The sequence below is a fragment of the Pan troglodytes genome, chromosome 2 (assembly GCF_028858775.2).
Source record: "Pan troglodytes isolate AG18354 chromosome 2, NHGRI_mPanTro3-v2.0_pri, whole genome shotgun sequence".
In the NCBI taxonomy this organism is placed as follows: domain Eukaryota; kingdom Metazoa; phylum Chordata; class Mammalia; order Primates; family Hominidae; genus Pan; species Pan troglodytes.
Window position 1 is genome coordinate 197,577,442 of NC_086015.1, and position 18,766 is coordinate 197,596,207.

Consider the following 18,766-nt stretch of genomic DNA (forward strand, 5'->3'; position numbering starts at 1 on the left):
TGCAGAAATTAAAAATACAATTGCAGAAATTAACATTTTTACATAAGTGTTGGATGGAGTTGAGGAGTCTCTCAGAAGGTAGAAAAAGAAGGTAGAAAAAAGAGACTAAAAAGATGAAGAAAAGAAAAAGCAAAAACAGATGAAAAGAGAGGACAAAGGAATTATCCAAAAAAGTATAACAGAATCTCACAAAAGTTAAAAGACATGAGTCTCCAGAGGACCCTGCAAATGCCCCTTTGTGTGAATGAAATAAAGAGCAATGTATGGCAAACATCAAATCAAAATCAGAACAGAGGACATAGAGAAGATCCTAAGGATGGCTGCCAAGAAGAAGAGAGGTCCCCTGTTAACAATGACAACAAATTCCCACCAGCACCCTTGGTGCAAGATGATCATTTGAATTTAGAATTCTCTTCCCAGCTAAACTAGCCATCAAGTATGAGAGAATAAAGAATATAGAAATTTGCTGGCAAGGACTCAGGAAAGGGGATATCCTTTGGATCCCTTTTCCTAAGTAGTTGTAAAATGAGGGAGTAGAAAAGAAAGAAGACATGGAATTTGGGAAATTGTGGAAGCAACCAAGGAAAGCTGAAGATCAGTTCCAGGAAACAGCCAGATAGGCGGCCGGAGTGGTTTCTAGAAATGCTAGAAAAATGAAGGAAGTGCTAGAAAGGAAATGTAATGACAGTGGACTATTTGGCACTATAGTAAATAATATTTACAAGGAAAACATATGAAGTCTTTTTTATTCATTTTCAAGTTTTTCCACAGTCACCAAAATTTTAGCTATAAGAGAATACAAAAGTGATCAGTCTTGACTGAAACTGGGAGGTGGAAGAGTAGATGAGCATGGGACAAATAGGAACATAGATGTCAGTGCACAGAACAAGGCATTCATAGAGACCATCTGCAGTTGCTGGAACAAGAAAAAGGTGAACTTTAAAGTTACAAATGTAATCACTGGAAGGACTACATATAGTGCCAGAACTTTTAAGTTAAATCACATGAAACTTGTTTTTCGTTGTTGTTGTTGTTTTTGAGACAGAGTCTCGCTCTGTCACCCAGGCTGGAGTGCAGTGGCATGGTGTCGGCTCACTGCAACCTCCACCTCCTGGGTTCAAGCAATTCTCCTGCCTCAGCCTCTCGAGTAGCTGGGACTACAGGCGTGCACCACCATGCCCAGCTCATTTTTTTTATTTTTAGTAGAGACAGGGTTTCACCATACTGACCAGGCTGGTCTTGAACTTCTGAGTGATCCGCTTGCCTCGGCTTCCCAAGAAACTTGTTTTTTAGGTCAAAAATGGTTGAACATCAAAAATGTAATACAATTCAATCTAACATGAGCAGAAATGTATAATATTGGTAAATTAAACTATTAAAAGTTTTTAAATCAAATCTTATTTTATTTTTAAATTTATTAAGAGATGGAGTCTCACTCTGTCACCCAGGTTGGTGTGCAGTGGCATGATCACAGCTCACTGCAGCCTCAACATCCCGAACTCAAACAATCCTCCTGCCTCAGCCTCCCAAGTAGCTGGGACTACAGGAGCGCACCACCATGCCCAGCTAACTTTGTATTTTTTGTAGAGCTGGGGATATGGCTATGTTGCGCAGGCTGGTCTCAAACTCCTGGGCTCAAGCAATCCACCCGCCTTGGCCTCCCAAAGTTCTGGGATTACAAGCGTGAGCCACTATGCCTGGCCTGGACTGGCATTTTAGACATCCTCAGGGAATATGAAGCTTCAGCAAAGCTCAGGTTATATTCTTACGAAAAGCATTAAATTATTTCTGTGTTTTATATAGCAGGTCCCTTCACTTTTTAGAGAGTAGTAAATCTAGCTTCTTTGTACAGACTTACAACTTATCTAAAGATTTCATCTTTTTACCTCATATTTGGGAGAAATTTCATGGATATATGTTGTCTGTTTTCCTATGCCTTCTAGCTCAAGCAACATATAGATCAATGTTAATTTTTTCTTTTTTAGATCTTATAAAAAAAAAGCCAAAAATCCCACAATTCTTTGAAGAACGAAAGGGGGAAGCCAGCTGCCATGTCATGAGGACACTCAAGGGGTCCATATGGCAAGGACCCGAGGCTGCCTGCCGTGAGCCAGCAGGGAACTGCCAACAGCGTGAGCGGGATATGTCGGAAGCAAATCCTCCAGCCGCAGTCATGATGATTAGAGCCCCAGTCAAGATTTTGATGGCAACCTCATGACAGACCCTGAGCCACAGCCACTCAACTAAACTCCTCCCAAATTCTTGACCCTCAGAAACTGTGACGTAATGTATTTTATTGTTTTAAACCACCAAGATCTGGGGTACTGGTTATGCAACAATAAATACCGAATACACACATACAATAAAACCAGGCCACGAAGGTTTTCCAGGGGATTCTACAACACGTTCAAGGAAAAGATGATCCCAGTTTTTACGAACCATTCCAGAGAGAACGTCCCCACCCACTTTATGAGGCTGTATAACCTGATACCAAAACCAGTCAGGGATATTATTTTCAATGTATAAGCAAATCTCACTAATGAACAGATAGTAAAAGTTCTAAACAAAACAGCAAGCTGAATTCAGCAATATATTTTAAATACACATAGCATGGCTTGGTTTACTTCGGGAATGCAAGAATGAATTTACTTTTCCAAAATCTATAAATTTATTCACCATTTTAACACATTGAAAAAGAAAAATGATATGAGCATCTCAATAGTTAAGATAAAATGGATAAAATCTAACTTTACTGATTATTTTAAAATATACTTAGCAACCTCAGACTAGAAACATCACATTTATTGATGAAACATTAGAGACCTACCCTTTGCAACCAAGATGGTTCTAAGGATGCTCACTGTTCTGCTCAACATTATAGTGGAGGTTTTAGCCAGTGCAGGAAGATATTTTAAAATAGAAAAATAAATCAATAATGGGTGTAAGGTTTTAATAGGAAGAAGCAAATTATCAGAATTATTACTAGACATAAGATAATTATGTAAAAATAAATTACATTCTTATATATTGGTAATAAAAATTAGAAAATACAACTTTTTTTATTTTTTTCTTTAGAAAATATAACTTTTTTAAAAGATGCCATCTACAATAGCAACGACAAATCAAAAAAGAGGAAGGGTACCTAGGAATAAATCTAACAAAATCAGTGCAAGGTTTCTTTTTTTTATATACTTTAAGTTCTAGGGTACATGTGCACAACGTGCAGGTTTGTTACATATGAATACATGTGCCAGGTTGGTTGGCTGCACCCATTAACTCGTCATTTACATTAGGTATTTCTCCTAACGCTATCCCTCTCCCAGCCCCCCACCCCCCAACAGTCCAGGCGTGTGACGTTCCCCGCCCTGTGTCCAAGTGTTCTCATTGTTCAATTCCCACCTATGAGTGAGAACATGCGGTGTTTGGTTTTCTGTTCTTATAGTGAAGGTTTTTATTAAAAAAATTCTAAAACATCACTGAAAGATTTAAAATGACGTAAATAAATGGGAAGATGAACCATGCTTACTGGCAAGAACACTAGGTATTGTAAAAAATACAGATTCTTCCCCAAATTGGTTTTAAATTTACTGCAATTTTTTTTTTTTTTTTTTTTTTTTTGAGATGGAGTCTCGCTCTGTCGCCCAGGCTAGAGTACAGTGGCACGATCTCGGCTCACTGCAACCTCCGCCTCCCGGGTTCAAGTGATTCTCCTGCCTCAGTGTCCCAAGTAGCTGGGATTACAGGCACCTGCCACCGCACCCAGCTAATTTTTGTATTTTTAGTAGAGACGGGGTTTCACCATCTTGGCCAGGCTGGTCTCAAACTCCTGACCTTGTGATCCACCCACCTCAGCCTCCCAAAGTGCTGGGATTACAGGCGTGAGCTGTAAGTTCTATTAAAATCCCAGCAGGGTTTTTCAATGGAGTTGACATGCTGACCCTGAAATATTCATAGAATTGCAAAGAACCAAGAATAGAAGAAAAACAAGGTGGAGAGATGACCCTATACCAAAAATTATTAAAGCTCCAATAATGAAGACCGTGAGTCTGGTATGGGACTAGACAAGTAGACCAATGGAGAACCCAGAAACCAACTCCCACAGCTGCAGAACCCAGAAACAAATGCCACGATCCAGCTCTCCTGCTCCACATCCACCTGGTGGTGTTGGAGGATCCATTGCTCTGGACTGTGAGCACAGAGCCTGGCCACCCAGGGCTGAGGCCATCCGCAGGGGAAGACAGACTGATTTGAATGTAACCTCCAGTATGAGAAAGTTCGGACTTACCCTTATACACAGAGAAAAATAGCAACTCAAAGCTCTTCTTTAGAAATCATGATGCCAATAATAATTGCTCATCCTTTAGTAATAATAGCTAACATTCATTAACATGTATTGTCTGCAGGCCGCTGGGCTAAGTCATTATATGCTTTATTGCCTTTAATTCTCACAAAAACTCTACGAAGCAGGTATTATGTTATCCTGTTTTAAGGTTCAGGAAACCAAGGCTTAGAGAATGTAAGCAGGTGTCTTACCCAAAGTCCCATGCAGTTAGTAAGTGGTAGAGCTGGGATTTGAACCCACAGTTGTCAACTCGCCAGCCCCTGTTTTAACCACTGCCTCTCACAAGCACAGACATTCAATTAAAGCAACAAAGGTTTTACCGCTTTCAGTCGGAAGAACAAATGAGACTGTGACAGCAGCTGAACTAGAATCAAGCTTATCATTATATTCATGAATACCAGTCACATGTTAACTGCTCCATAAATGCTTGTAAAATGAGGTGGCAGAGTTCCAGGAAATGCAAATCAATCCAGTTTCAAAATGGCATGTTGCATGGATGTAAAGCAAGTGGAAACTCACAGGAGGCTCAGGAAACACGCTGGACCTACACTGGGCACCTGGAGGGAAGGCTCTGTGTTTTCTTCCTCTCTCAGCCTCACAGAAGTCGCTTATCCTGAAAATGCTCATGCATGAATGGAGTCCAGTGCTCTCCCAAGTAGCCCATAGGTCAGAGAGACATAAAGTGAGAAAAATGGGGCAAGGGAAAAAATGGCAAGAGCTCTACTTCTCAAATAAAATTCGATAAAGAGGGCCAGGTGTAGTGGCTTACGCCTGTAATCCCAGCACTTTGGGAGGCCAAGGCGGGCAGATCACTTGTGGCCAGGAGTTCAAGACGAGGAGTTTGAGATCAGCCAGGCCAATATGGCAAAGCCCCGTCTCTACTTTAAAAAGTACAAAAATTAGCCGGGTGTAGTGGCACACGCCTCTAATCCCAGCTACTCAGAAAGCTGAGGCATGAGAATCACTTGAACCTGGGAGGCGGAGGCTGCAGTGAACTGAGACGGCCCACTGCACGCCAGCCTGGGCCACAGAGCTAGACTGTCCAAAAACAAAAACAAAAAATTAGATAGAGCAACAGCCTATCCTTTCCCTCCAGGAAAAGCCATCATCACTTGGATGGCATGTGTTCCTTTATCCACGCATTGATTTCACAAACATTTACCGGCTTACTCTGTGCAGGAGACAGGCCCCGGCCTGGAGCTGTCCCCTTACTTAGTAGACACTGAAGAGGCCCCTCTCTCCACCAGACGCCAAGCCAGGCACAGCGGGGCAAGGATGGGTCCAACACAATCCAGCGCCCCCGGCAGTGTCAGCGTACACCCCAGTGGGAGCTGGGGAAGGCAGGCAACCACAGTTTACAAACGTAAAGCTTAGTTTCGAGGAACGGGCGGGGGACAGAGAGAGGAGGGGTTGCGGGCCTGTGAGAATGAAGAGCGCAGAGCGGAGAGGAGGAGGAGGGAAAGGAAGGCGTGGCAGTGAGAGCGAAGAGGAAGAAGAGAGGAGGAGTGGGGAGGGGAGGGAGAGCAAGACAGCGGCGGGTCTGGATTCCCCTCCGAGCCACATCTGCTCAGGTTCTAAGTAATTAGAAGATTTTCCCATTGGTTTAACCAAGGGCTCTCTCTCTGATTAATTTTCGAAAGAGTTGGCCAATTTTAATCATAGCAAACACGATGATCACGGTGATCATGGCCTGAACAGCTAAAAGCAGAAAATAAAACCCCCAGAACGGGCTATGATCTTCACCTTTGCCCGTGGTCACCGGCTGGGCCCACACCCAGGGTTCTGAGCTGTTGGGAGCCAAGGCTGGGTGGACAGGGGCTTCCGAGGAGCTGTCCGCAGCGGGGCGGGGAGGCGGGCCCCGGGGGCCCGGGCACTCCGCGTCACCCCCCGGCAGGGCCCAGAGCGGCAGGCCGGCGTGCGCCCCAGGGCCTGCGCACCGTGGGGGCTCTTCCCCGCCCACGAGGCCTAGGTGCTGCCGCAGCCACCCCAGGAAGGGCCCCAGGCCACAGTCGCAGCGCCAGGAGTTGTGCCCCAACAGGACCTCCGTCAGCCGGGGCAGAGCCCCAAACACGTCGCCAGGCAGGGTCTCCAGCTGGTTGTGGTCGAGCTGGACGCTCTCCAGGCTGCTGAGATTGCGGAAGAGGGCACGGGGCAGGGCGCGCAGCCTGTTGCGGCGCAGGGACACCTGGCGCAGCTTGCCGAGGCCGCGCAGCAAGCCGTCGGGGAGGGCGGTCAGGCCGTTGGAGTGCAGGGCGAGCACCTGGAGCTCGCCAAGGCCCTGGAAGGCGCCCTGCGGAAGCGCGCTCAGCCGCGGGCTCAGAGTCACCCCTAAGGACCGCAGGCGGCTCAGGTTGCGGAAGGCGGCGGCGGGCAGGGTGCGCAGCTGGGTGCGGTTCAGCCACAGCTCCTGCAGGCCCCCCATCTCCCCGAAGAGCACCCCCGGGAGCTCTGCCAGCGGGTTCTCGAACAGAGTCAACAGAGTCAAATTGTGCGAATGAAGAAAGAGCGCAGAGGGGAGAAACGCAAGGTGGTTTCTCGAAAGCGTCAAAGAACTGAGGTTTGGGAGCCGGTCGAAGGCCCCGGGTGCGATGGAACGGATGTGATTTCGGTGGAACTGCAGCTCCGTCAGGGCGCCCAGGCTGTTCAACAGCCCCGAATCCAGAGACACAAGGCGGTTCGAGTGGAGCAGAAGTCTCTCAAGCTTAGCCTGTGCTCCAAGCAACCCCTTGGGCAGGTGGGTCAGGTTGTTTCCCGATAAATCCAACAACTTCAGGTTCTCCAGATTCGTGAAGAGACTGGCAGGAAGGAAATCGAGCTGATTCTGGTTCAGAGCGAGCTCCTGCAGGTTAACCAGTTTCTGAAACATGTTTTGGTCAATGCCCCTTAGCGCATTGTGGTCCAAAAACAACTGCTCCAGGAGCACCATCTTATCCAGCAGCGCACCTGGAAGATGCGTGATTTTGTTGCGCGACAGCCTAAGGGTTTTCAGTTTTATCAGGTCATTGAAGGTGCCCGGGGCAACGGCGGAAATGTGGCTGTCGGAGATCATGAGGCGCTGCAGGACGGTCATGCCGCTGAAGCTGTGGCTCTGCAGGACGCCGCGGCCCATTCCGAAGAGCAGGATGTGCGTGAGGTTGGTGGGCAGGCCCAGCGCGGAGATGCGCGCCACGTCGCCCCCCGAGCACTGCGCGGCGTCCCGGAAGACACACTTGCAAGCTGGCGGACAGGGGAAGGGCTGGGCGCGCAGAAGCCCGAGCACCGCGCACAGTAGAGTCCCCCTCAGCATGTCTGAAAAAGCAACCGTGGGAGTGTGGTCAACACACAGGAGGGTTCGCGCCCGTACTGAACCCTGGGATCCTGCACTTTGTGCAGAAGCACAATCCTTTCGCCAGAATTCTCACTCCCTCTTTTCTTAGGACTACAGATTTCCCTACGTGGTGAAAAGACACTCATTCTACACTGCGTGGTCTCATGCTTTTGCTTTATTGATTTTCCACTCTCAGTTTAAAGCATTGAGATTACAGAGTTTTCAAGCTACCGAATAGCCAATACTTTAAAATCCTTACATAGAGAATTAAAATAATCATTCTCACATTCAAGCTCACAGACATCACAAAGCAATGTCCATTGTGAAAACGGCTCTGCTCTTGACTTTATAACTTACCCTGCATTGGCTATAACCAACAGTCAAGAAGGGAACAGCAAAGTCTGCAGCCACCACCATCTGATTCTTTTGCTCACAATCATGCTATTTCCACAGTACCAAGTTACTCTATTAAAACAAAGGACACCCCCAAAACAGCTAACACCTTCAATCAACAGCCAACAAAAGCATATAATAATACCTATCACTTTACGCCATGCATTGTTCTCAGCTCTTTATTTATACTATATGCATTTAATCCTTACAATAACCTTAGGAGGTAAGTATATTATCCCTGATTCAAGGATGAAGGCACAGAGGCACAGAAATGCTCAACAGTATAACTAGGGTCACATAGAATTTGAGGGTAGTATTTCTGACTTAGCCATAAACATAAAGAGCTACTATTTCTAAGATGCTTAACTAAAGGTAATACTCACGGCACTGAATTTTCTGTGAAATGCACACCATACTACTAACCTGCCAAAACAATGTTTCCTAAGCGAAATTTTACATAAATTGCTTCTCGTGCAATTTTACTTCTCATGCACACACAGACTAAAGAGCCCTCTAATTTCCTATACTAATGTTTAAAATATTTGGCCTTACCTGAAATGGTTCTGCACTCCAAAGTAACTGAAATACTTAGAGCTCTACATGTGATTCGACACTTTCCAAAGGAAGAGGGTGGTATCCTTGCATCCTGAGGATAAAGACTTTACCAGAATAGGTCAGGAAAGGACCCTATCTCAGAGCCCATGTTCTGGTTTTTAATGACAAATATCTTCAAACTGAGAGACCATATATAACCTGATTCCTACTGTCAAAGCCAAGAGCAGCGGGGAGGGTTTTTCCATAAATGGCACAATATAACTCTATGATGCCAGGGAAGTTCAGTGATACAGCTGGATCACTGCAGTAGCCACACCCCTAGATGGGCCACACTTCCCCTGGGTCTTCCTTTTCATGCCACATGGCCCTAATTTTCCACCCAGGTTTTTTTTTTTTTTTTTTTTTTTTGTATGTGTTGTTTTTCTTTCTCCGCTTAGCAATAAAGCTAAGAACATTCTCAAATCCTCCATTTTTTTCTTCCTTTTGGGACTAATAAGGCTAAGAACATCTTTGAACTTGTTCAACAATGGCATTGCTGGGTTGCAGGATGCTCACTTGTTCTTTTTTTTTTGGTGGGGGAGGGGGACCCTGTCGCCCAGGCTGGGGTGCAGTGGTACGATCTCGGCTCACTGCAACCTCCTGCTCCCTGGTTCAAGCGATTCTCCTGCCTCAGCCTCACAAGTAGCTGGGATTACAGGCACACACCATCATGCCCGGCCAATTTTTTGTATTTTAGTAGAGACGGGGTTTCACCGTGTTGCCCTGGCTGGTCTTGAACTCCTGAGCTCAGGCAATCCGCCCGCCTCGGCCTCCCAAACTGCTGGGATTACAGGCATGAGCCACCACGCCCGGCCGCTCACATGTTCAGTTTAACTGGGGAACGTCAAACTGCTCTCCAAAGTGGTTGTATTGGTCTACGATGACACCTGCCATTCGTGAGAGTTCCTGTGCTTCCTCTCTGCCCACACGTGGCACTTCCTGCTTTTTGCCATTTCTATGAAAGATATCTCAGCATGGTTTTAACTTTTCCTTTCCCTGTTTAATGATGAACACCTTTTCACATAATTAAGGCCCACTTGTGCTTCATTTGAGAAAGCTGGGTTTCCTTTTGCCCATTTGTCTATAGGCAAAACGTGTCTACGTGTCTTTTGAACACACTGATAATGCTGTCTGCATTAAGACTTCTATCCTTCAAGACACCATAAAAAAGGGGAAAAGATAAACCACAAACTAAAGATATTTGTAACACCTATAGCTGACAAAGACTTAATGTCAGAAGATATAAAGAATCATGGGATCCAATCCCCTTTGATGCAGCCTAATGCAGTCAGAGCCCAGTAAAGGCTGGGTTGACTGAAATCACCTTCAAAGTCACGCAGCCCTGGACCACAAGGAAGAGCCACTGCCTCTGCCAGGTATCGCGGGAGGTCTTTCAGTTCCGATCAAGGAATGCAACTCCAGAGCCCTGAACTGCTACACTGGTGACCTGGTAAGTCCGTCATGCATAGGCACATCGAGTGAAAGCCTCCCCACCCCCTTGCCCATGAAAATGCCAGGGAGCCAACATGACAGACTGGGAAGGTGAGCTGTGAAACAGAGTAAGATGCCGATGGCTCAAATTCCTGTAGCCCTTCTTTAGCCTATTTCCCCAGGAAAACCTCCAGTCAGAATGGCCTCTACATTTTGTCCCTTAGGAAGACACTTTGATTGTCCAGGAAGGGAAAAGGAGGTATGGCAGTTGCAGAGTGGGGGAACACTCTTAGTCCATCCACTGAGCAAGTTGATGAGGTAATGAGAAGTATTCGGAGCAAGGAAGTTGACAGCTCCAGTGCTTCCAAGTCTTAAGATTCTATATCCATTACCAGGTCAGAAGTCTGCTGTAAAACAGTTACCTGGCTTAAGGGACTTGGCTATTCAAAAGCAGGTCTGTGCCTGGGTGAGATAAGCCTTTTTCCTCTGAGGGAGACTCAGTGGGCCGGGCACAGCAGGGAGCAACCACACCCCAACTTGGACCACGGACAGTCTCACTCAAGCCCCTAGGACTCCCTGTCCCTTGGCAGTGATACAGCGGAAGGAGAGACATGCAGAACTGTGCCCACACCAGCAGGCTGTGGGGACAGGATCATACATGCCGCACAAACCATAGCGACTGTTAAGAACTTGAGCTAAAGGCAGGCAGGCCCTCACCCCCCGAATTCATCACACCACAGCCAGCCACATATTCCCTAGCAGGGGCTCCGTGTCTCCCGGAGCTGAGCTCCACGGAAACAACTCCCACCCACACACAAAGGTCCTGTCTTCTCTGGGATTTTTACAACCATTTTCTCTCTCCATGGTATTAGCTTTTGGTTTGATTCTCCCAACTATTAATAGATTATAAGTCCCTACTCTTCTATTTCACCATTTCCCTCAGACCTCCTTGCATTTAACATTTGGCTCTACATTGCATCCGCCTGCGGGGTTTCCCCAGGATGCTCACACACGGCATGATATGCAGAATGTTGCTCTTATTTCCTTCAAAATCCAGTTTTTTAAAAAAAAAAAAAAGAAGGAAATGGGGAAGTATTATTAGGCAGGAAAATAAATCCACAAACGGCAGTATTCATGACACTAAAAAGCAAACAAATGAATAAAGACACAGAAAAAAAGTGTTATTTCATTCATTAAAATTTTTATTTTGAATAGCTTCAATCAAAAAAGGTTTCATAAGATTATTTACAATGCTGAATGTACAATTATGAATGTATGCCTTTTTGACAAGAGGGTACCATTCTTGAGCAGCAATACAATTTTAAAAATATAAAGATGCAGTATCATTTCTGATATAAAGTTACTTAAAAAAATCCAAGGTCTTAGGGAATTCACAAATCATAACTAGAAGTAACTTTTATTAATTTAATGTACACATAATTACCAAATTTTAATACATTAAAAATGTGTAAATGCCCACAGACTGTACAAAAATTAACACCCCATTTTGTTAAAAGTTCCCAACCACCTCCCACCATAAATATACAAAAACCTATTTTTAGATATGTCAAAATTGCATGCATGAATATTTTCTAAAGCTTGAATTTTGCTCTTCACTGGATAATGTTATCTATAGCTGTTTCTGTAACAGACTACATAAACATTGATATATTATTTACCATGCCTTTGAAACTGTGCAGGACTTTCATAAACATGGGGAACAAAATAAATAGAGTAAAAACTGCAACAGTTTTGTTTAGATGCAAGTGCAATTTGGAAAGCTTTCGAATTTAAGGATTATAAAACTACTATAAAAGTATTTATTCTGTTGTTGGCTTAGCCACTTGTATTCAAGCATTATTTGCAGCATTGCTTTACAGCAGTTGGTGCTAGAAGATACAAAACATATAGTTACCACTATTTATACTTGAGGGAGAAAAAAAACTTTAAACAACCCTGAGGGAGACACACATTAAAAATCTTGTTATTTATTTAAAAAGTTAAAAAGTTACATATCATTATTTAACAATTACTTTCCCAGACATTTCTGTCCTTTAAGTATGTGCATAAATAAAATTTAAATCAGCAATATTCATCTTAATACATCAAAATAATATATGTACAGATTTTAAAATTTAGGTCTGTATAAACTCAAATAATTTAATGTGAAATTCAGAATCAAAATTACTATGTAATGGTGACCTACGAGGAAGACTCAGTCTATCTATGGCACTGAGCAGAACCCACACCTGGCTTCACAGGCATTCTTCAAATAACATTCTCAACGTGAATAACCCACCTTGTCTATATTCAAATCTAACTTCCTACAAATGCTTTTCCATCCATCTAAACACCTCATTCCTTTGAAAACAATATGGACAGAAGAGATATAAAACCCTTATTAACTCTAAATGTTAAAAAAGTGGGGGGGGGGTGTCAAAAATAGCTCTTTATGATCATGCTCTTAAAGATGTTAAATACAATCGGATAATTGAATTTTTAAGCTGCTACTTAGCAATTACTTTCATTATATGCTTCAGTACTTAAACCAAAGAATAAAATGCACAATTGTGGAAATCACTGAAGAATAACACGAGCATATTTGAAATTAATATGGAAATTATAAAATGATCCAGAGAATAAGTAACTATAGAAAATAGTGCTAATTCACAGCTCAAGAGGTCTAAGATGCATAGCTTCATAGAATCATTCATGGAACAATTGTTATCATCTAATGTGTATTAATAGCATATTATACATTTGATGGAAAACTTCGATTATATTTTTGCAGGAATCATCAGTGGCAATAGCAGTAACAGTGATCCTGAGTGTAATTTCTATTTTTCTATAGTTACCAAACATCATCCAGGTCTTTGCAGCATAAAGAGTGAGAACCATTTGGTCCTAAAATTCTAGGTAAAATTTGGTAAATTTGTAAATATATGTTGGGAAAAGAATGATCAGCTAGAAGTAGAAAGCACGAGCAAGCATGTTACTGGCTCTGGAAGAACAGAGAACAATGTCACACTGTTTTCATAGTTTAGCGTCCATTTTATAGCACGATCAGTTTTCTGTGTTGTGGTAACTGTGGGCGTTGCCAGACTGCTGGATCCACCTATAAAAGGTGTTTTTTAAAAGTTACCTTAATTTTGGCAAGAATTTAAATGTTAATCAGGCCAAACACAAAGGTGAAAAATGTTTCTCCACATCTCTTTTGGCTCAATGAATGTCAATTTTTTAACTTTATTTCCTCAATTTTTTTTCTCCCAGAAATTTCCGCATCAAATATGCTCATTTGTAACGATCCAATTCAAAATAGACATGTTCTGACCTCTGGCGCCACCTAATGGCATAAAACAAACTCATCAAATTCATATTGCTTTGAAAAAACGGCAGCCATTCAAATCCAGTATTTTTTAAGCCTCATTATTGATAAGACAGAGACATACGTCAAACCTCAAAAAATTTTATGAGGTAAAATTCTAACTTAAAAAAACTATTATCCTATGTCTTTAGGTAATTGAAAACATAGAAGAAAATTTTAAAAAACCATTTAAAATAACACAAAGCCTGACAGAAACAAATTTGAAGAAACGTTAAAAGATGAATCTACATCTACTGCCGAAAGAAATGAATCTTATTTCCTAGTGAAAAAGGTTCTACAACATTTAACAGAAGCAAATGAGACTGCCGACACCACACATAGCACAGCAGCCACTTAAGAGCTTTGAGAGGCGTCTCAAGAAGGCAGTGAAGCACCTTGCTGATTAGAAAAATAAAACCCAGGCAGTTTGTACAGAAAATATAAAACCAGAAATGGAGATTACCTGAGTTGTTCTATAAGCAACACCATAAACACTCATTCCTAACTCTAGACCATCATAGGGAATTGGCATATGTTTATACAGAATTCTTTGGAAGAAACACTGGAATCAAATGAAAACAGGCTTTCAGTATATTTTCACTGGAGGCTAATTAACACTCATTTTCTTTTTATCAATCACAAACTTAGAGCCTGTATATAAACACAGACTTCTCTAACAAGAGGGTTGTGAGCATAAATGTGAAGAGGTAAACTGGTCTCAGAAACTGATGTTGAAAAACCACCAAACACCAAACTTCTCCTGTACCCAGTATAAAGAATAGCACTGAGTAACAATCAAGAAAATTCTGGAAATGTATGTAATATTTGGGTTACTGAATGAAGATATAGGACTTTATGGATTGATTGTTAATTTAACTGTTAGGACGATATATTTTTCTGTTTTTATTTTAAGGAAGAGCAAAGCTGTCAAATAAGCTACTATATCAGAAGGGACATAAACTGAACTAGTGCCATTCTGACACACAGGATCAGAAACTCCTAAAATCACACATTCCTGAATACTGCTATCAGCAATACCACTGAGACTGATTCACTGCTACGTTATGGTGATGATTTGACATGATCCATTCTCCTTAACTAAAGCTTTAGCTTCTGTGGTTGTCTGAGGTTTTGGTGGCCATTCTGGATCAACCAAGAGCTCCTGCGCCAGATACATGTACTTTGCCTTTGGTGTCTTCTTTCTACAGCCCAGGGCCCAGGGTAAGCAGCATTTTCCCCACCGATCCACTGACTCCTAAGAAAATAAGAAAAAAACAAAACAAAACACCCCAGTTGATTAAAGGCTTGTCGTTTTAAACAGGTTTGTTAAAGCACACATTAGCAGAGAAAAATAAGAGGAAATGACTTCTGAGCACAACAAATGGGGGAAAAAAAAATCCATGTTAAAAAAAGGCAGCTTTGGCCGGGCGTGGTGGCTCATGTCCGAAATCCCAGCATTTTGGGAGGTCGAGGTGGGAGGATTGCTTGAGCCCAGGAGTTCGAGACCAGCCTGGGCAACACAATGAAATGTGTGTTCTTTTGTTTTATTTTGTAAGGGCAGCTTTCAATTATTTAGGAACTGATTATTCTTTAGATTAGATTTTTTGGGGGGGGGATAATCAATATGATTTACTTCATTTAGTTTTATATACCTATACTCTTGTGTACTAATACATTTTAAATAACTTGCAGATATGGATTCTTTACCACAGAATATCTAATGTATTAAGAAGAACTTTAAGCCATTCAGAAAGAGAAAACATTTTTAATATTTAATTTGAAAATCTTCACATTCTGTCCCAAACTATCTTTTGGTACTATTGCTCCTGGCAACTTAGCCGCATGATCATTTTTGGAAGAAAGCCGTGTACAAGTATCCTTGTTACTGTTAATATCATCTCTCAAAACATGAAGTAAATATCGTTTGGTCAAAATTAGGGCTTCAATCATGTTTAATGTCAATTACGTCTTTTAAAACCTCATCCTTACTAATATAAAAAACAATACTGTTTTATAATGATGGTTTCCGTTGGTGCTCCACGACTGGAAAGGGGTATAAAACAAGTACTATTGCTTAGTATTATTTCATTGCAAAAAGCTCTGCTGTCACTGAAATCCTTCTGATCAATCCTGATGTTTTTAGTGAATTTGGCCTTAGATAAATGATCCTTGGAGAACAAGAAAGCAGAGTCCCTGGTTAATGCATAGAAATGTAAACTCAATAGAGGGCTGAAAAGGGCCCTCAGAATTTGTCTCAATTGAAATTTGAAATAAATATAAATGACTACACCAGGACTCGTAGTAGTTATATTTACTTCTAAAGAACAGCCACTTCGTAATGATTTTGGCTGTTGCTTCTCCAAAATGAAATTTAAATTCCAGGTCATTTTGTTTTGCCAATCAACATATAAACCAGGCTACAACTAGCTCTAAATGCAGTAATCTCACAAAGTAGAGTAGAACATAACTGAGCTACATATTCTAATGTTACCCAAAATGCTTCATGATTTTAAAAGGCAAGTTAGCTATAGATGTATTTTGAAACATGTTTCTAAATTGGCCAATGGAGAAGAGCAAAAATACTTTAAAATTAAAGCTCTTAAAGCTTTTTCATATTCACTTGGTAGCTCTTTCTCATCCAGTTGAAACAACCATCAGGAAGCTACTACTCTCTCCCGCTCCTCCCTGGCCCCGCTGAGGGCACGGTAAACAGTGACTCACCGCTCTCAATGTTAAAGGTCTGCTAGCTTAAGCCTGTCAACAAAACACAATCAGCTGCACTGCTACCAAGAATTTAAAGGCAAAAACGGTGGACAAAAGTAAGCTATGTGGCATTCGGGGGTGGGGGCAGGGAAAGTCTGAAGATTACTCGCCTAGTAGCCTTTTTACTGTCATAACTAAAGAGAGTTATATCAGCATCACCTTAAAAAAAAAGTCCACAGGAAAATATTTAGCATTAAGGTACAGAAGTCACTATGTATAGGATTCTTCAGGTGATCCAAAATAACAGATAATGCCTTTCCAGTATAGGCACACAACAAACGTAATATTTCATCTGAGATGACAGTTTACTACTTGGATCTTACTTTTCTCCCAAGGTGTCATTTGTCAATCTAATTGTGGGAAACAAACCACTGTTCCTAAATCAATTCGAAAGCTGTCACCTTTTTTTTTTTTTTTTTTTTTGAGACGGAGTCTTGCTCTGTCGCCAGGCTGGAGTGCAGTGGCGTGATCTAAGCTCACTGCAACCACTGTCTCCCGGGTTCAAGCGATTCTCCTGCCTCAGCCTCCCAAGTAGCTGGGATTACAGGCACGCGCCACCATGCCCGGCTAATTTTTTGTATTTTAGTAGAGACGGGGTTTCACCATGTTGGCCAAGATGGTCTCGATCTCCTGACCTCGTGATCCACCCACCTCAGCCTCCCAAAGTGCTGGTGGGATTACAGGCATAAGCCACTGCACCTGGCCGAAAGCTGTCACTTTTAAGTAGCACTGTTAGATTACCACAGGAAATAAACTAATGTTGACTGTGACTTTTTTTAAAAAAGCAGAAACATAATAGGACTTGTCTGTCCAAAGAGTCTGCCAGGTTGAAGGGCAATGCGTAGCAAGCTGAGTTAAGGAAAGCCAAACACACACATATCTCAATTCATTGTTCCCTACTTGTGGAAAGTAAGTCAACCAATAAAATTAAAATTAATTTATTTGCAAATAGAACAATAACTGAATAGGATTCTTTTTATGCATTGAAAAATATCCTCACAACCCTATTACAAACAGTGTACACCTGTCACAATTTTTAAAAAGTCATGAGGAACACTAAGGATCCCCCTACTGTACCATAATTGGAAACATTTTGTTCCTGTACCCCTACCCTCCCCCAAGTATCATACACAAAAAGTACACTACATGCAAGCATAGGTTTGTTAGTTTAGAAACACAAACATACCACACACATTCTCAAACACAATATAATTCACTGGAAGAGAAAATAAAAGGTGCTACAGGCATGCTGGAATGAGAAATCAGCCAGCGGGGAGATGATGATGGTGAAGGGAGAAAGGCAAGTACTGTGTAACGCAAAGGCCATGAAACAGGGCATCGGGGGCACAGAAGGAGCATGTGGGTCTCTCCAAAACCTCTACGGCACAAGTCCCTAAAGCAGAACACAGTAGCTATAGCAACTGGATCTTTCGGTTTGTTTCTGAAAGGAGTGCTTCAGTGACCAAATTCACCCCCTCAGAGAAGGAAAGAGGCTACCATGCATAGTTTAGCAGAGAAACTAAGAAGAACTTTCAAAAATGTCAAGTTTACGCTTAGCAATGTCTTTTAGGAAATGTTTTCATGGGCAGTATATAAAACAGAATGCCATGCTTGAAGGAAAAAATGTTATAATGGCGCTGTGGTTTTCATAAGTCTTCTTCCATACCAATCCTGAATATAAAACAAACACAGAAAATCAGAATTAACATTCTGTCTACATAAGCTCAAATAATATTCTAAGTGGCATAAAGACTACCACTACACCATACAAACTACTTTTTTGGATTTTTCACCAAGTAAGAAAACATAAATTGGGCACAAATCCTCAGGCATAATCAAATTACAAGTAGTATGATTCTAGTTCCACTACTAAGTGCCCTCAGTTTACCAGACACAAGCTAGGCACAAATGCTTCTAAAGAGAAGATACGACACAGATCTCCTGAAACAGGGTTGCTTTATAGAAAACCACAGATGATGGGGGTCTCCACCGAAGATTTCCATTCAGTAGGTCAAGGGTAGAATTCAAAGCATTTCTGATGAATAATCTTGCTTGATAATCACTGACGTAAAGAATTTTTTTTTTTTTTTTGGTCAGAGAGTAAGTATTAACACCCGGGGCTGCCAACTGTGACAACCAAAAATGCCTCCAGACACTGCCAAATGTCCCCTGGGGAAATCACCTCCAATTGAGAACCACGGCCTTATGGTAATATGATTAACTAAAGACTGGCTCTTGAAGAGCCACAAACATTAACAGTGAAGCAACACTACACAGAAGTAGCAGAGAATGAAAGTATATCACTTTGTGCTGGGAGGTTATAAGAACTCTCTTTCCTAAAGCCAGTAAGTTTTTAAGTCTTTAAAAAATGCACCTTAATCATGACCACAGAAACGGAAGACTTAAATTCTTGTCTATTTGATGATTCTCAGAATCAGTTGACACACAGGGTGTGCTGGGGCCCACCTGCTCTGGACCACTCTCTACCTTCACTCTCCCATGAACACTTCAGACGTAGAAACACAAACTTCTAAAAATTAGAAGGGCAGGCCAAGCGTGGTGGCTCACGCCT

General features: G+C 42.2%; 2 protein-coding genes across 11 annotated transcripts in view; both read right to left on the reverse strand.

Moving 5' to 3' along the window:
• Positions 1 to 3,422: 3,422 nt before the first annotated feature.
• GP5 (glycoprotein V platelet) lies at positions 3,423 to 8,963 on the reverse strand. The gene has a single exon (XM_016942517.3). It carries the CDS (start codon positions 7,626 to 7,628, stop codon positions 5,946 to 5,948), a length of 1,683 nt encoding a protein of 560 aa, XP_016798006.3. The 5' UTR covers positions 7,629 to 8,963; the 3' UTR covers positions 3,423 to 5,945.
• A 2,285-nt stretch (positions 8,964 to 11,248) lies between these two features.
• The window catches only part of ATP13A3 (ATPase 13A3), an 83,128-nt gene continuing 75,610 nt past the window's right edge, over positions 11,249 to 18,766 (reverse strand). For all 10 annotated transcript variants that reach the window (XR_010155900.1, XR_010155899.1, XM_063807440.1 and 7 more), the window contains one exon: positions 11,249 to 14,686. Coding sequence is in view for 8 of the 10 variants with exons in the window: in XM_063807440.1 (XP_063663510.1) it covers positions 14,489 to 14,686 (198 nt within the window). In the remaining 2 variants the exon portion in view is untranslated. The remainder of the gene's footprint in view (positions 14,687 to 18,766) is intronic.